The sequence below is a fragment of the Prosopis cineraria genome, unplaced genomic scaffold, assembly GCF_029017545.1.
Source record: "Prosopis cineraria cultivar Desert tree isolate PC_DT_omini unplaced genomic scaffold, ASM2901754v1 PC7, whole genome shotgun sequence".
Classification (NCBI taxonomy): Eukaryota; Viridiplantae; Streptophyta; class Magnoliopsida; order Fabales; family Fabaceae; genus Prosopis; species Prosopis cineraria.
Genome location: NW_026555338.1, coordinates 34,677,041 through 34,691,428, shown reverse-complemented (window position 1 = coordinate 34,691,428; position 14,388 = coordinate 34,677,041). Strand labels below are relative to the sequence as shown.

At 32.0% G+C, this 14,388-nt stretch overlaps 2 protein-coding genes across 2 annotated transcripts; one reads left to right on the top strand and one right to left on the bottom strand.

The window, feature by feature from the left end:
- Positions 1–6,424: 6,424 nt before the first annotated feature.
- LOC129314918 (inactive TPR repeat-containing thioredoxin TTL3-like) lies at positions 6,425–10,126 on the top strand. Its single transcript, XM_054958397.1, has 7 exons — positions 6,425–7,782; positions 8,285–8,480; positions 8,563–8,747; positions 8,837–9,170; positions 9,251–9,452; positions 9,553–9,659; positions 9,747–10,126. Exons 1-7 carry the CDS (start codon positions 6,842–6,844, stop codon positions 9,900–9,902), a joined length of 2,121 nt encoding a protein of 706 aa, XP_054814372.1. The 5' UTR covers positions 6,425–6,841; the 3' UTR covers positions 9,903–10,126.
- A 1,605-nt stretch (positions 10,127–11,731) lies between these two features.
- LOC129316785 (uncharacterized protein At5g01610-like) lies at positions 11,732–12,142 on the bottom strand. Its single transcript, XM_054961158.1, has one exon. It carries the CDS (start codon positions 12,140–12,142, stop codon positions 11,732–11,734), a length of 411 nt encoding a protein of 136 aa, XP_054817133.1.
- Between the last annotated feature and the right edge of the window lie 2,246 nt (positions 12,143–14,388).

Genomic DNA, 14,388 nt, shown 5'->3' with positions numbered 1-14,388 from the left:
TATTGAAATATATAATTTTTCTTGTATAAAAAAATAAATAAAATGTGATAATTTTTTAATAAATAGAAACAGAGTAATCTTTTCCTGGCATCCCACTTCTTTTTAATTTTATTATCATGCCCCAGTTATCCTCTACATATTGTCATGGCTCCCTCCATAATTAGATTTTTTTCCTTTCACATTAATACCCCACTACAACATTTTTACTTTATAACAAACTATAAAAACGGTTGCTTTTAACTTCAGACATTATTTTTCAACCGTTACACAATCCAACGCTATCTATTGTTTAAGTCAATATTTTTTTAAATTTTGAATAACACTTAGCAACTTAGCAAAATATTGCTTCAGAGCATGACAATAGGCAAAAAAATTTACATTAACCTATTACAATAGTTTCAAATTGTTATCTTTATATAAAAATAGGCAATAATTAAAATTGTTGCATAAATTTAAAATAAACAAAATTTAATATTTCTTCTCCTACCTAAAATTCAAACCTTGAACTTCTTTGATAAGAGTGTAACTTTTAACTACTCTTCTAACATTACTGTTATGTTATCAATTACAAAATATTATATACAAAGATAATTTTTACAGTAACTTTTAAATTACTTTAATAAATAAAATATTAAATTAATTAAATAATAAATAAAGTAATAAAAAATATGTTAAAATTGAATAAGAAATGAAAGTGAATTTTTTTTATATTGATAAACAATAGGCAACAATTCTTAATTATTGCGAAAGTGAACATTTAAAGGTAATATTCATTTTTTGTTGCCTATTAAAGTAATTAAGAGACAATTTGTAAATGATGCAATAAAAGAAATTTTATAGGTAACAGTTTTTATGTTGCCTAGTTTAGAATTTTATTCAACATTAGAGCATAGTATTCAGTTGTTATCAAATAATTATTGTTTAAAATGAGAATCAATAACAACACACAAAAATTGTTATTTATTCATACAATAGGCAATGCTTTTAGAATTATTGCAAATCAAAGTGTTGCTAGAGATAAAAATGTTGTAGCACCCCTTATGATATTTATAAATCATATTATTAAAATATTTATCACATTTTTTATTCCTTATTATATGTCGATGAGATAAAATATGTCATTAAAATATGTATGGTTAATAAAATTAAAAATAAAATGAATTTAATGAATCTTAAAATTTTTCTTGGTTTTAATTGAACATATTAGAATTAATATATACTCCTTCTGTAGAAAGAATGGAAATGAATAACAAAATGATTAAGAAAACAAGAAGTACCAAATTGTGCTTCTGCGATGAACCTTATTGTATATTTTGCAAGGCTGCAGAGATGATCACCCATACGAGGATGCTATGGATGATGCCAGATGGTGTGGTTCCATATAGACTATGATGTTTTTAGAGAAAATGCAGGACAAGCAAATGTTTTAGCTATATTTTATATTTCACCTTCTTATTTCTTTCATCAACCACCACAGAAGTGGAGATCGAATGATGAGAGAGTGAGTAACATTAATATTTAATATTTAGTATTGTTTCGAAAAAAAGAAAAAGAAGAAGGAAGGTTACATATATATTTTTTAAAAAATTAATTATTAAATATTATAATTTTAATTTATGTATAATTCAATCTGCAAATTTTAACTCACTACAACTTAATTCTTATAGTTTTTATTCAATTATAGCTAAATTCTTAAATTTTAACTCTTGTAACTTATTTTTTATAATTTTAAAATTGTATCTTATATTTTAAAAAATAAAATTATGAAAAATAAATTTATGTTAAAACTCAGGACTGATATTTTAAATTATTAAATTCTTTAAATTTTTACACAAATTTTAAAAATAAAAATTATAAAATATTTTAATTCTTATAATTTTAATTTTTAAAACATAAAAATTAATATTTTAAATTATTAAAATTTTAAATAAACTTAATAAGTAAATTATAATAATAAAAAAAAATACATGGATGAAAACAATTTTTTGTTTTTTTTAAGGGAACGAAAGGAGCAATGATGGCGGGGAGGGAGGCGCAACGAAAGGGCAGGCGTACGGAATGATATGGCCATGAGTGAAGCGGGGTAGAGTAAATATCTTTGGCGAAAGAAAGGTGACTTTGGTAACTCCACGTCACCCCCATCATTAACTCCATTCTCCTCCTCTTTTTCTTCTTTTATATTTCTTTTTGACCGACAATATTTCACATTTTCACTCCCTCCAATTTTTACAACTTTTTTTCAATATATTTTTTATCTCATTCAATATTTCTATCTAAAATTTCGGACCACTTTCTGCAAACTAACTGCGAAATAGTACAATCACAATTTTCTATTTTTTTCTTAAAAATATTTTAACTTTTAATAAATTATGATGCGGGTTTTTTAATATTACATTGAAATGATTTAACTGTAATGTAGAAATTATGTATTACTAAAGGAGGTGATTAGACTAACAGATTGGCTTGCTAGGGAAGCTCACAATAGAGAGAATGAGTTTAACCTTTGATATAAACCTCTAATAAAATGTTGTGGTCTATATTGGTCAGACGGATAAGGTAATTCTATTCCAAGTTTACTTTTGTCATTTTGTAATAAAAAAAATGATTTAAGCATAGTATATATTTTATGAACATGTTTCATATCAATTTTTAGCATTAAATCCGACATGAAGAATTCAATAAAAAGCATAGCAACGGAGACAAGCCGAACTGAAAAACCATGAGAAGAGAATGATAGATGATATATTTTTAGTTTTAGGCGAGAGTGATGAGTGAAACTATCGTTTCATCGCAAGTGGCCGGTCGAACATTGATCCTGGTCCATCAGATCTAACGTTACATTTCAAAGCTGAAGAAAGGGCATCATTGCTGGTTATATCTTGCCACGTCTGTGTTGAGCGAAGACTTGAAGAGATTAGAAAAGTCCTAATCTTAATTTGTCAAAACGTAATTGGTAGTTGATTTGCTCGATTCTACATTCTCCTCGAATGTGTGTCGTAGTAGTACAAACTATAAAACGAGATTAAGGGGAATGAGTGAAGGACATTATAGGATTTCCTATAAATTCGTCAGTTATTTCTTCCAGAGCTTCTTGTGTTATGTGAATAACTTGGACATTACAAAATATACAGAAAGGCATTTAAAAGAATCACTATAATTTTATATTTGTTCGTTTCATTTGAAGAAATTAATGATCCTAACCAAAAAAAAAATTAACCTTTCTTTTAATTGGTTGCTGAATCTCTCTTCAATCGATTAATGTCTGGTATGTTGAATCCTTCTCGTTAACAAAATCAAGACAATGTCTAGATTAATTAGAAGAGACAAATCGTATTAACGGAATCGACCTTTTTTTAGGCTTAATTGTTGTTAGATTCATGTTATTTTGAATCTAAACAAGTGGCCGCTTCATGATACGCACATCGCTCTCCCCTTCCCGTATTGTTTCTTCTTTAGTACATGTTCTTCTATTTAGATGTTATATGCATTTTTGTTCCATATCACCTCATATTATATGAGAAATTTTTAAACAGATTCAACACACCACATCATATATGATTCATCTAATAAAAATATGACATTTAAATAATATTATTTTGACATTAATGATAATATAAAAAGGAAGATGCAATAAATTAAATAGGTATTTTACTATAAAAACAAATTCATTAAAATAACTACACATGAGATTTTATTTTGATTAAGTAGTGTAATTTTATTGAATAAATCATGGATGATATGATGCATCAAGTCTATCTAAAAATGTTCACATATTATCTTTCATTAAGCAATGATTAAGCTTAATGAGCATATTTAGAAATTCAAGAATACAAAAATTGCGAATACTTCAGCTTAGACTAATGGACAATGATAACTATCAAAATGAATGAACTTAATACATTTTCCCCATTTTTTATGAGTGTTTACGTCTCAGAGCAAGATTTTTGTCTTAGAGAGTTCACAATTCAGCCATATTCATGTATAATGTCTGCATGTTTCGTTGAAAAGTTTGATGCTGTAAATTATTACAGATGTTTTATTCACAACTCAAGTTCATTTCCTGGTCCTCATTTAAGGATAATCACATATTTTAGAGCTTTGCCACACAGGTTGTTTTCTTCCTAATTTTACTTAGCAAAATTAGATATTTGGATACTGGCACTGATCATCTCACACAGTTATATATAAACGCAATGTGACATTAAACTAACAAACTTTTCTCATTAAAAAGTCACTTTTCTTTTTCGAAGCTTTAAGCATTCCTCGTTTACCTTTAATTCAAATCTTTCTTAATGTCTTACCTTATAAGTAATTTATTTAAAATTATGAGAAAGTGAATAAATTAAGTAGAGAACAATATTTTAAAAACGGCACTGAATGATGAACTGAAAATGTTAGTGGGTCACGATTTGTATGATTTAACCTGTTAGATCAGTGATCAAATTAGTAACATAATAATTAAATTAAAAAATAAGATTTATAAGAAAGTTATAATAAAATATTTTCAAATTAAATAAATGGTAATCTAGTTCTTTAAAATGTCATAATTTTACTAAAGTTTTTAAAAACTTTATATTAATAAATTTTTAAGTAAAATGAATCATTTTACCCTTATTGAAAATAATAAGCCTTAATCACAATTTTTAGTTGAGAAATAATAACTTTTATTTTGTGAATCGTAAGAGTTTTATAAAAAATTATATATAGTCAAATATAATTTTTGTTATTAAATAATAAATTCTTAAAATAACAAGCCTCAATCATTATTTTTTTAAGGAATAACAATTTTTATTTTGTGAAACATAATAATTGAATAATAAATCACAATTCTTCAAATATAATTTTTGTTATTAAAAAATAAGTTTTTCAAATAACAAATTTCAATCACAATAATGAATAATAACTTTTATTTAAAAAATTATAAAAATTAAATAAGAAATCACAACTTATTAATAAGGGTAAAGTATTTTTACTTTAAAATTTGTTGACACAAAAGTCCTTGAAAACTTCAATAAAATTATAATATTTTGATGGACCAAATTGTCATTTATATAATTCGACAAAATTTTATTATTATTTTTCCTATAATTATGTGTATATATAAATGGAACAATATAAATATTAACACTATCATTAAAGTTTGAGATTTCCAGTCATGATATATTAAATTTTAATTTTCTCATTTTTATGTGTATATATTTTTATTTACCCTATTTGTTCTTTTAAAATGATCAAGTTTTCTTTTACACTTTTATTCATATAATGGCAATAAACAAAACATACACTCAATATTTCATTACAATAACTCAAAAGTATGTTGATATTAATATTTTTAAATTGAATAAAAATTTATCAGTAAAATAAGAGTAAAAATAAAAAAATATGGGTCAAAATGATTTAACCGTTTCAAATTTTGAATTTTTTTTAAAGTTTCAAAACCTGCTCACGTTAAAACAAACTAATCCAAATTAATTATTAAAATGGGTTAAATGGTTGAATTAAACAGTTTTTTCAACAAGTAATAGTTGCATTGGTCCCATTGCCCGAGTGGATTTGAGTCTCAGGTCAAAACATTAATAGAGAACCAATCATTTAAAATAAACATCCTCCATACAATGCGCAAAGATTAAAGTTAATTATCTTAATACAGTACGTAGTAAAAAAATAAATGTGAGCCTAAAATTAATACTTTTTTTACTATAAAATTATAAAAAGTTCTCTTGATAAAATCTCACATATCAATAAATATATTTAACAATTTTATTTTATTAAAATATAAATATAAACTTTTAAAAACATCTTTACTTTAATATATTAAAAAAAGGGATGGAAATTAAATATATAAAGAAAAAGGATAATGTTATAATAATTTTATTTAATAAAATTTCATTATATTTAAAATGTTAGGATCTATTCCAAAAACATATATTGAAAAAAGAGAGGGATGGAAATTAAATATATAAAGAAAAAGGATAATGTTATAATAATTTTATTTAATAAAATTTCAATATATTTAAAATGTTAGGATCTATTCCAAAAATATTTTATAATTTGGAGGGGAGAGAGTATAATATGTTTATGATGTTATTATGAATCATAATCATGTATAAATTTAGAACTTTACTTCAACTATTTATGGACATCATACATACGCATTTAGCTTGATAAATGCATGTTCGATAAGTAAATGCAGTAAAAAATTGGATCACTATAAAATGAAATTAATTCACACCTCACAACGTGAAGGATGTTTTCTTTTTTTAAATCAAGTAACTCACCAAGAAAAGACCCGAGGAAGATATTCTAAAGGGTACTTCAACTATTTGTCACTCGAATACGAGAAAGATGAGAAATTGAGGATGCGTGTCAAAACATAAAAATTACATATACCGAAAACATGGGGCAAGTAGAGAGAGAATATGATTGCAGTAATGGTGGATGGGTCATTCATCGTCGTGTTTAAAAAGAGAGAGAAAGAGAGGAAGCGAGTAATATCCGTGAAGCTGCAGAGAGGTTTAACGAAGCGAGAGCTTAAAGAAAACTACTTTGTGCTCTCTCTCTCTCTCTCTCTCTCTCTCTCTCTCTGCCATTTACGCTTCCTTTCATCTTTCACATTCTTTTCTTCTCTATCCTTCAATCCCTCTCATCTCATGTCTTCCTCACAACTCCTGCTCTGCTTCTGTGTCTTGTGTGCAAGGATGCTCTAGGTGCCTCATGAACATAGGATTCACTGAGATTTGCGTGATATTATAACCGTGGCTGGTGTTTGGTGAGTGATATCTGGATTTTGGGTTTCAATCTCTCGGAGGGGAGAAAATCACGGAATTAGAAGACCGAGAGAATGTCGCAATCTGGGAAGTCTGTGCAAGAACTGGGCTATGACTCTCTTACGACTCGATTCCGTGATTCAATGAGTTGTGAAGAGAACAAGCCCGATTTCAAAGAACTCGATCTGGGTTCGTTCATTTCGCCATTGAAAATCCGTGGCGCAGGTAATGCTGGCAGCGGCAGTGGAGCTGCCGCCACTTCGAGCTCGAGCTCGAGCTCCTCCGGCTCAGTCACAGGAAGAAGCAACGCTCCCAAGTTGCCCAGAAGACTGGACGGAAAACCGAACCACCATTCCGGCGAGCTTACTGGCTATTTCGATACCAGCCCGAATGCCTCAGAGAGCCTCCGATCCGCTTCAGCAACTAGCAATTCCAAGCCGGGTCATCGGAGATCGGTTTCGGCTGGAGCCCCATTAATCTACTCCGGCGGAAGTCATAGCAGTCCGGGGAGCAGTAGTTGCTCAAACAGTGCAACGTCAGGGACCAATTTACTCCCTACTGGTAATATTTGTCCCTCGGGGAAGATCCTCAAATCGGGTATGGTGTCACGAGCTTCCAATAGAACTGATGTGTTGGGTTCTGGAACAGCTAACTATGGCCATGGTAATATAATGCGTGGTGGCATGAAATTGGGCAATTCCGGGCACGTCGTGGACGACAATGGGGCTGGGAATTCCTCGGGGGTTGTCAGACGAGCAATGAGTGATTCTGATCCGGAGGAGATGAAGAAGACTGGGAATGAGTTATACAGAAGCGGTCATTTTGTGGAGGCATTGTCATTGTACGATGGTGCTATTTCGATATCGCCGAATAATGCAGCCTACCGGAGTAACCGGGCGGCAGCGCTGACGGCGTTGGGGAGACTGGCCGAGGCAGCGAAGGAGTGCGAAGAGGCTGTAAAGTTGGAACCTACCTATGCCCGGGCGCATCAGAGGCTAGCTTCTCTTTGCCTGCGGTAAATGTCCTGTCTTTCTCTCTGAGTGTGGAACTGTGAGATGCAATGAATCTGGCTTGTTTTGATTAACGGGATTTCTTTCTATTTGGATTTGCTTTGGTTAATCTCCTTGATGGTATGTCTCGCTTTGCTTCTCCATCTTTGACTTTGTTTTTGAATGGTTGATCTTATTATCGGCAATGATAGCTGTCAAATGAAGTCGATGCACTTCACTGTGAAATTTTGAGTATACCTTGGATGCTGTTTTAAACCTTATATTCACACATATGAGATTGCAGTTTGATCGAGGAAAATGTCGGGATTGTATTTTGTTTTTCTTCTTTCTTTCAATTACACTAAGAGGCATGGATATTCAACTGATAGCTCATTTTCCTTTCCTGCATCTCATAAGCAGCTGGAGGCACCTGCAAATAATTTAGGCTTGCTCATGATTGTTCATTAGTTTTAGAGGCATAAACTTTGTGTTGGCTCATTTAACACTATTAATTTGGTCAATATACAGCTTTGGACGTTTGGAACATGCCAAGCGCCACCTCTATCTACCTGGGCAACATGTGGATCAATCTGAACTGCAGAAGCTGAGGTTATTGGAGAAACACATTAACCAATGTGCAGAGGGAAGAAAGATTGGCGATTGGAAGATTGCACTTGGGGAATCAAGCGCAGCCATTGCAGTTGGAGCAGATTTCTCACCTGAGGTAGATTCTTTAGCCTAAAATCTCAACTTGCTTGCAGTGGACTTAATTTTCATTCCCTAACCTGATATAATGATACTTACAGCTTGTTGCTTGTAAAGCGGAAGCTTATTTAAAACTCCATCAACTGGAGGATGCTGAGTTTACTCTCTCAAACATTCCCAAGTTGGAAGGTTGTCCTTTATCCTGTTCTCAAACCAAGTTCTTTGGTATGATCGGTGAAGCCTATGTGCACTTTGTACATGCTGAGGTTCAGATGGCCGTGGGAAGGTAACAAGTTAAACATCATAATTTTCGATGCAAAACCGTACATGACCTTCATCCTTTGGAGTACATAAATAGATAGCCGGTTGTTTCAGGTTTGAGAATGCGGTAGCAGCTGCTGAAAAGGCTAGACTGTTAGATTACAGTAACGCAGAAGTTGAGAGGGTTCTAAATACTGTGAAAACGGTAGCAAGATCTCGCTCAAAGGGCAATGATCTTTTTAGCTCCGGCAAATTTTCTGAAGCTTGTTCTGCTTATGGGGAAGGCCTCAAATATGACAGCTGCAACTATGTTCTGTATTGTAATAGAGCTGTTTGTTGGTCTAAACTTGGACTATGGGAAAAATCTGTTGAGGATTGTAACCAAGCTCTCAACATTCTACCCAATTACACCAAGGCCCTCTTTCGCAGAGCTGCATCAAATGCAAAAGTGGGTGTCTTCGTTGCTTCTCTTTAAGCTCTTAAAATTCTTGTTTTGTGTTTGTTCTTATTTTGATTTGTAATTTACAGCTTGAAAGATGGGCTGAAGTTGCCAAAGATTATGAGACCTTAAAACAAGTACTCCCTGGAGACAATGAAGTTGTTGAATCCCTTCGTAAGGCTCAACTAGCTTTAATAAAATCTCGTGGAGAGGACTATGCAGGAAAGCTTGAAGTTGAAGTGGGAGCTGTCTCTTCAATGGATGAATTTAAAGCTGCCGTTGCTTCTGCTGGTAATTTCAGCGTCTTCATTATGGTCTCTACAGGGTTCATTCATCAGTGTTTCTTTTGCTTCTTCATCTTTTGTTTTAATGAAAATAAATTAACTTTCAGGCGTTTCAGTGGTTCATTTCAAAGAGGCCTCGGATGAACTATGCGAAGAAATATCCCCATTCATAAATATGCTGTGCGTTAGATACCCATCTGTTAAATTTATCAAGGTACGAAAAAGTTGGTGACTTCAGTACACTTTTCTGACATGACGCCACCAAATGCCTGATTTTCTCCGCTTTGAAATTCTGTTGAAGGTTGATGTGGAGGAGTGTTTAGCTATAGCAAGAGCCGAGGGCGTAAGGACTGTCCCAACTTTCAAAATTTATAAAAATGGAAAGAAGGTGAAGGAGATGGTTCGGCCAACGCATCAGTTCTTAGAGGAGTCAGTGAGAAGCTGTAGTTCCCTCTGAATTCTGTATTCATTCATAACTATTTGCATTCACAAACGAGTCAAATTAAATCCACAATTGAGATTAGGATCGTCAGTTTTTCTTGTGATACACACAGTTGCATACAAATTCTTTCACAATGTTTCTACGCAGAAAAACCTCAGGAAGATAGCAGCAAGAGTTAGCCTTAACATTTGAAATATTTGATTTGATGTATATCCAAAGGGTATCTTTTTTACCTCTCCTTTTATGTTTTTTTCTGGGTTACACTGCATGATGCTCTTGCCAGTTGCCAGCCTTATCACAAGAAAGTTGTTTGGGCTTTGGCTAGGAACCTACACAAAAGCAGGGGAAAAGGAACCTGTCGAAATTTAATTATAGTCCCTTGTGTTAAATAAACGCACGGACAGAGTAAAGTGTGGGAGAGACATGGGTAAAGGTTGGGAAATAGCTACAATTAGATGGCTTTAAGCGAGTACTTTATGGGATTTTAGATTCTGGGACCATGGGTAATATGATTTTGGATGACAGATCATCTGTATTTGAGAGTAAGATGGGTCGCTTTAGAATGGTCCTACACACAGTGATGTGATCAGAGAGGCACGTTTTGGAGCAGTGAGCTCGAGGGTGTTTTAATTTTGTTCGTCCATGGAGATGCCAAATGGTAATAATGGTGGGAACTGTAGGCGCTGGTTGTTTGAAACACAGTGAGTGTCTCTTCTCGGTGATGACTTTATGCTGATGCATCATCTTTATTTTATTTATGATGGCCGTTCTGACTTCTGAGTCTGAGGGATTCTCTTTGAAATTCGTGTTCCGCCAATCACACATTTCCATGCCCTCCATTCATTTTTTGTAACTGTGCTATTTCAGACCTTTCTTATCTAAACTAGATCGGATCTGCAAAAATCCAGGAATCATTTTATCTCTCGGATCCTCTGTTTTTTTTTTTATTTAAAAAAATTGGTTTCATATATGGCTGCAGTTTCTGAAATAGTTGATCTATAAATGAGTGTTCAAATAATAAGTATGTTGTCCCGGATTGTTAAGAGGAGTCTTTGAGTGACTGGCTGAGTTGTTAACTGGAAATAATTATTTTTAGGAATTTATTTGTGCAATTAAGTTATAGTGATGAGCAAATTAATAAATTATTATTTCTTAATTTTTACATTCGTATAATTTCAATCATTAAACATTTTGAAGTCTACAGATAATGAGTTCTAATTTAATGTATTGAAGGATTTGGCCAATTTGCAATTTCGCATATTTTCAAGAACGTGCGAAATCTTGAACTTCGTTACGGGAAAAGGTCAAAAATAGTTGGTGAACTCTTACTAATTAGTCGATGTAATATTGGGATTGAGAAGAGCTAAGCATAAAAGTACAAGCAATTTGCACTGGCAATGCTATAAATTAATGTTCATGGCAGATGAGGCATCAACTTACTAATTGAGCGAATAAATAAATCATAACTCCTCGTATTTAATTTTAGTCTTTATTATGAACATTTCTACATATAAATGAGTCCCCAAGTAAGTACCTCTAATTTCACAAATGAATCCCTTAAAAATGACATAGCCAGCAAACTTGGATGACGAAAGGATTAAATAGTTAGACTGAGATCAATTAAGTATTATTTGGGGATTGAGAAAAGCTCTTCAACGTAATAGCACCATCCAGTATATAATTTAGCAAGGACTAGTAGAGCAGAAAGATCACATATAATTATGGGAATCAAATGACATGAAATTATAAAAGAGATAGCTCAGTTTAGTTTCTTATTGTAGCGAGAAGCATATAGAGGAAAGAGAGAGTGAAATTTGTGTTGCGAGTGGAAACAATAATATAAATCACTGGCCGGCGGCGAAGGCCTCAACAGGGAAGGTCTTGGTGATGCCAGCGAGACTCTTGAAGTGGATCTTGCCGGTGGGTTGGTCATCCACCGTGATCTCGCTCACCGGCGGCCATAGCATGAGCTCCTTGGCCTTCACGCCCTTGAGCTTCTTGATCCTCTTCTGGGACACGAACCCAGTGATCTGTGTGTCGTAGCTCACAAGCTTGCTGATCATCTTGAACTCGTGCTCCACCTTCTTCTTCTGCACGATCCACATGTAACCCGTGGCCTTCACAAACCCTACCTCCACCACTTCTCCGAGCGGCAGCAGCCCCGCCGGCAGCTCGTACTCTTGCAGCAACGACACCGCCATCTTCATCCCTTCATCGTGCCCTTTCTTCACAATCCCTCCTTCCTTTTCTGCCATTCTTTTGTGTTTGTAATTGGGTTTGGTTGATGCAGGAACTTTGTGCCTTCTGTACTGTGTATATAAAGAGCAAAGGACGAGGAGGCACAAAGTTCGTGCTTGGTTCTGATCGAAATGAGTTCTTTGTATGCATCGTAAGTTTGTCAAAAAGCATTTGTCATGTTTTGATGTTTGTGAAGGCGCATGTCTCTCGAGATAAACGAAGTTTAGATTAAAATTAGCTTGACACACCCCAAGGTCACCAGGATCTGTTAGTTTGTTTTTCTGGCTGGGATCAATTGTGGAGAATGATCAATAATAGAAGGAAATTAATGGTATTCTCTAACTGTAACTAGTTAATACTCACCAACCAGAGATCGTGTTTCATAGTACTACATACCAGACCAAACACATTAGGCATCAAATCCTAGCTACCTTTTGGGCCCCCCACCCCAAAAAAAAAAAAAAAAAAACAAGAAGAAGAAAAATCCCAGCTACCGTGGCTGCCGTTCTTTATTATATATCATAGACTTAGTAAGGGGCTTGTGAGCTGCGTGCAGATTATAAACACGTACGGCCGGATGCAAGCTGCAGGATGCGATCTTGTTCTTCTCGTCAAATTATAGTATGAATATGCGCAGGCTAAGGTGATTATTTAATCTTTTAATAACTTTACATTAGATTTTATTTTAATTCCTTAGTTTTATAAAATATTTTTTCAATTCTACAATCTTATTGCTGATAGTTTCATTAACAAAAAATTCTTACATTAAATTTTTAAATATTAACAAAATATTATTAAATATTGATACATTAAGTTTAATATTTTAAAATAATAATGATGGACATAAAAATAATTATTTAAAACTAAACGGTATTAGAATTACAAGACTGAAAATGTAATTTATAAGATTAAGGGACCAAAATATAATATTATATAAACTTAAAAGATCAAAAATACATTTTAACCCATATGCGTATGAGTAACTTTATAATTTGCATTTTGCACTAGTATATATGAAATGAGATACTAAATAGTAAATGCATGCCATAATCATCATACTAGGCAGATTATTGAGAAAATTAATTCAATGGTCTTAAAAAAATACAATTCTCATAAATCATGGATAAAATTTCTAAATATTTTAAAATATGACCTATTTATAAAAGTAATTAGATATATATTTTTTATCATCAGAATAAATTTATTATTAAAATAAAATATATCTAATTTAATTAATCGTTAATTAAATCTTTTATTTTTATCATAAAAAATCATATTGTTCGTGCTTTCTTTCTGATTTATTATTTTTAAATATTTTTTTATTATTTTTTTAATTTAATTTTTTTGGATCATCATATTCATCTCTCGTACAATACTTTTCTTTATTAGAATTTTTGCTTAGATTTGCTTGGATCACTATCTTCATCTTAGAACTTTTCCTCTCCCTCCTTCTCTGTTTTTCCCATATATTACTAAAAGGACATTAGACATTGAAAAGAAAACTTTATTACTGATATGCAATATTACATCATTGATCTACGGCTATATATCAATGATAAATAAATTGATAAGTTTTCGTTGATGTGGTTTATATATCTATGATATATAATGGTATATCACTGATATACTATCATAGATTAACATAACTAGACAATCAGACATAAACTTATTTATAATTGATATATAGTCGTATATCAATAATGTAGTATCACAAATTAATAATACGAAAAACACATAATCATTACCCAAAATAAATCAAACATGGTCTGCAAAAAAATCTAGACTCTTAATTTATCATAGAGAATCAAATATCTAAATTTGTAAAATAAAAAATTATAAATCTGTAGCTCTATTTTCCCATCGATATGCTCTGTTCTATTGAGTACCGTCGATGTATCTCATCTAGCATTTGTCTCTCACCATAGTGATTGTAGTTTACTCACACTGCTCTGCTATCTTGTGTTTGTCTCTCTTGTGTTAAGTTTCATCTTTTCTCTCATATTTGTCTTTCTCGTCCTTGTTCTAAAGATTTCTTACATTTTGAATCTCCTGATATTTGGAAAAAGAAAATATTAAAAAGGGTAATTTTATAAATTAATTACAATCTGAATATTAAGAAGGCCATCTTTAAAATTTAAAAAAGGATATGCTATTTCTTTTACTTAATCTCATAACATGCTATGCAAAAGCTCCCAGGTCATTCCATATGCATTTTTTATTTTATTTTTTTAACTAGTTTTCGTCATCAATATCGTAATGAATT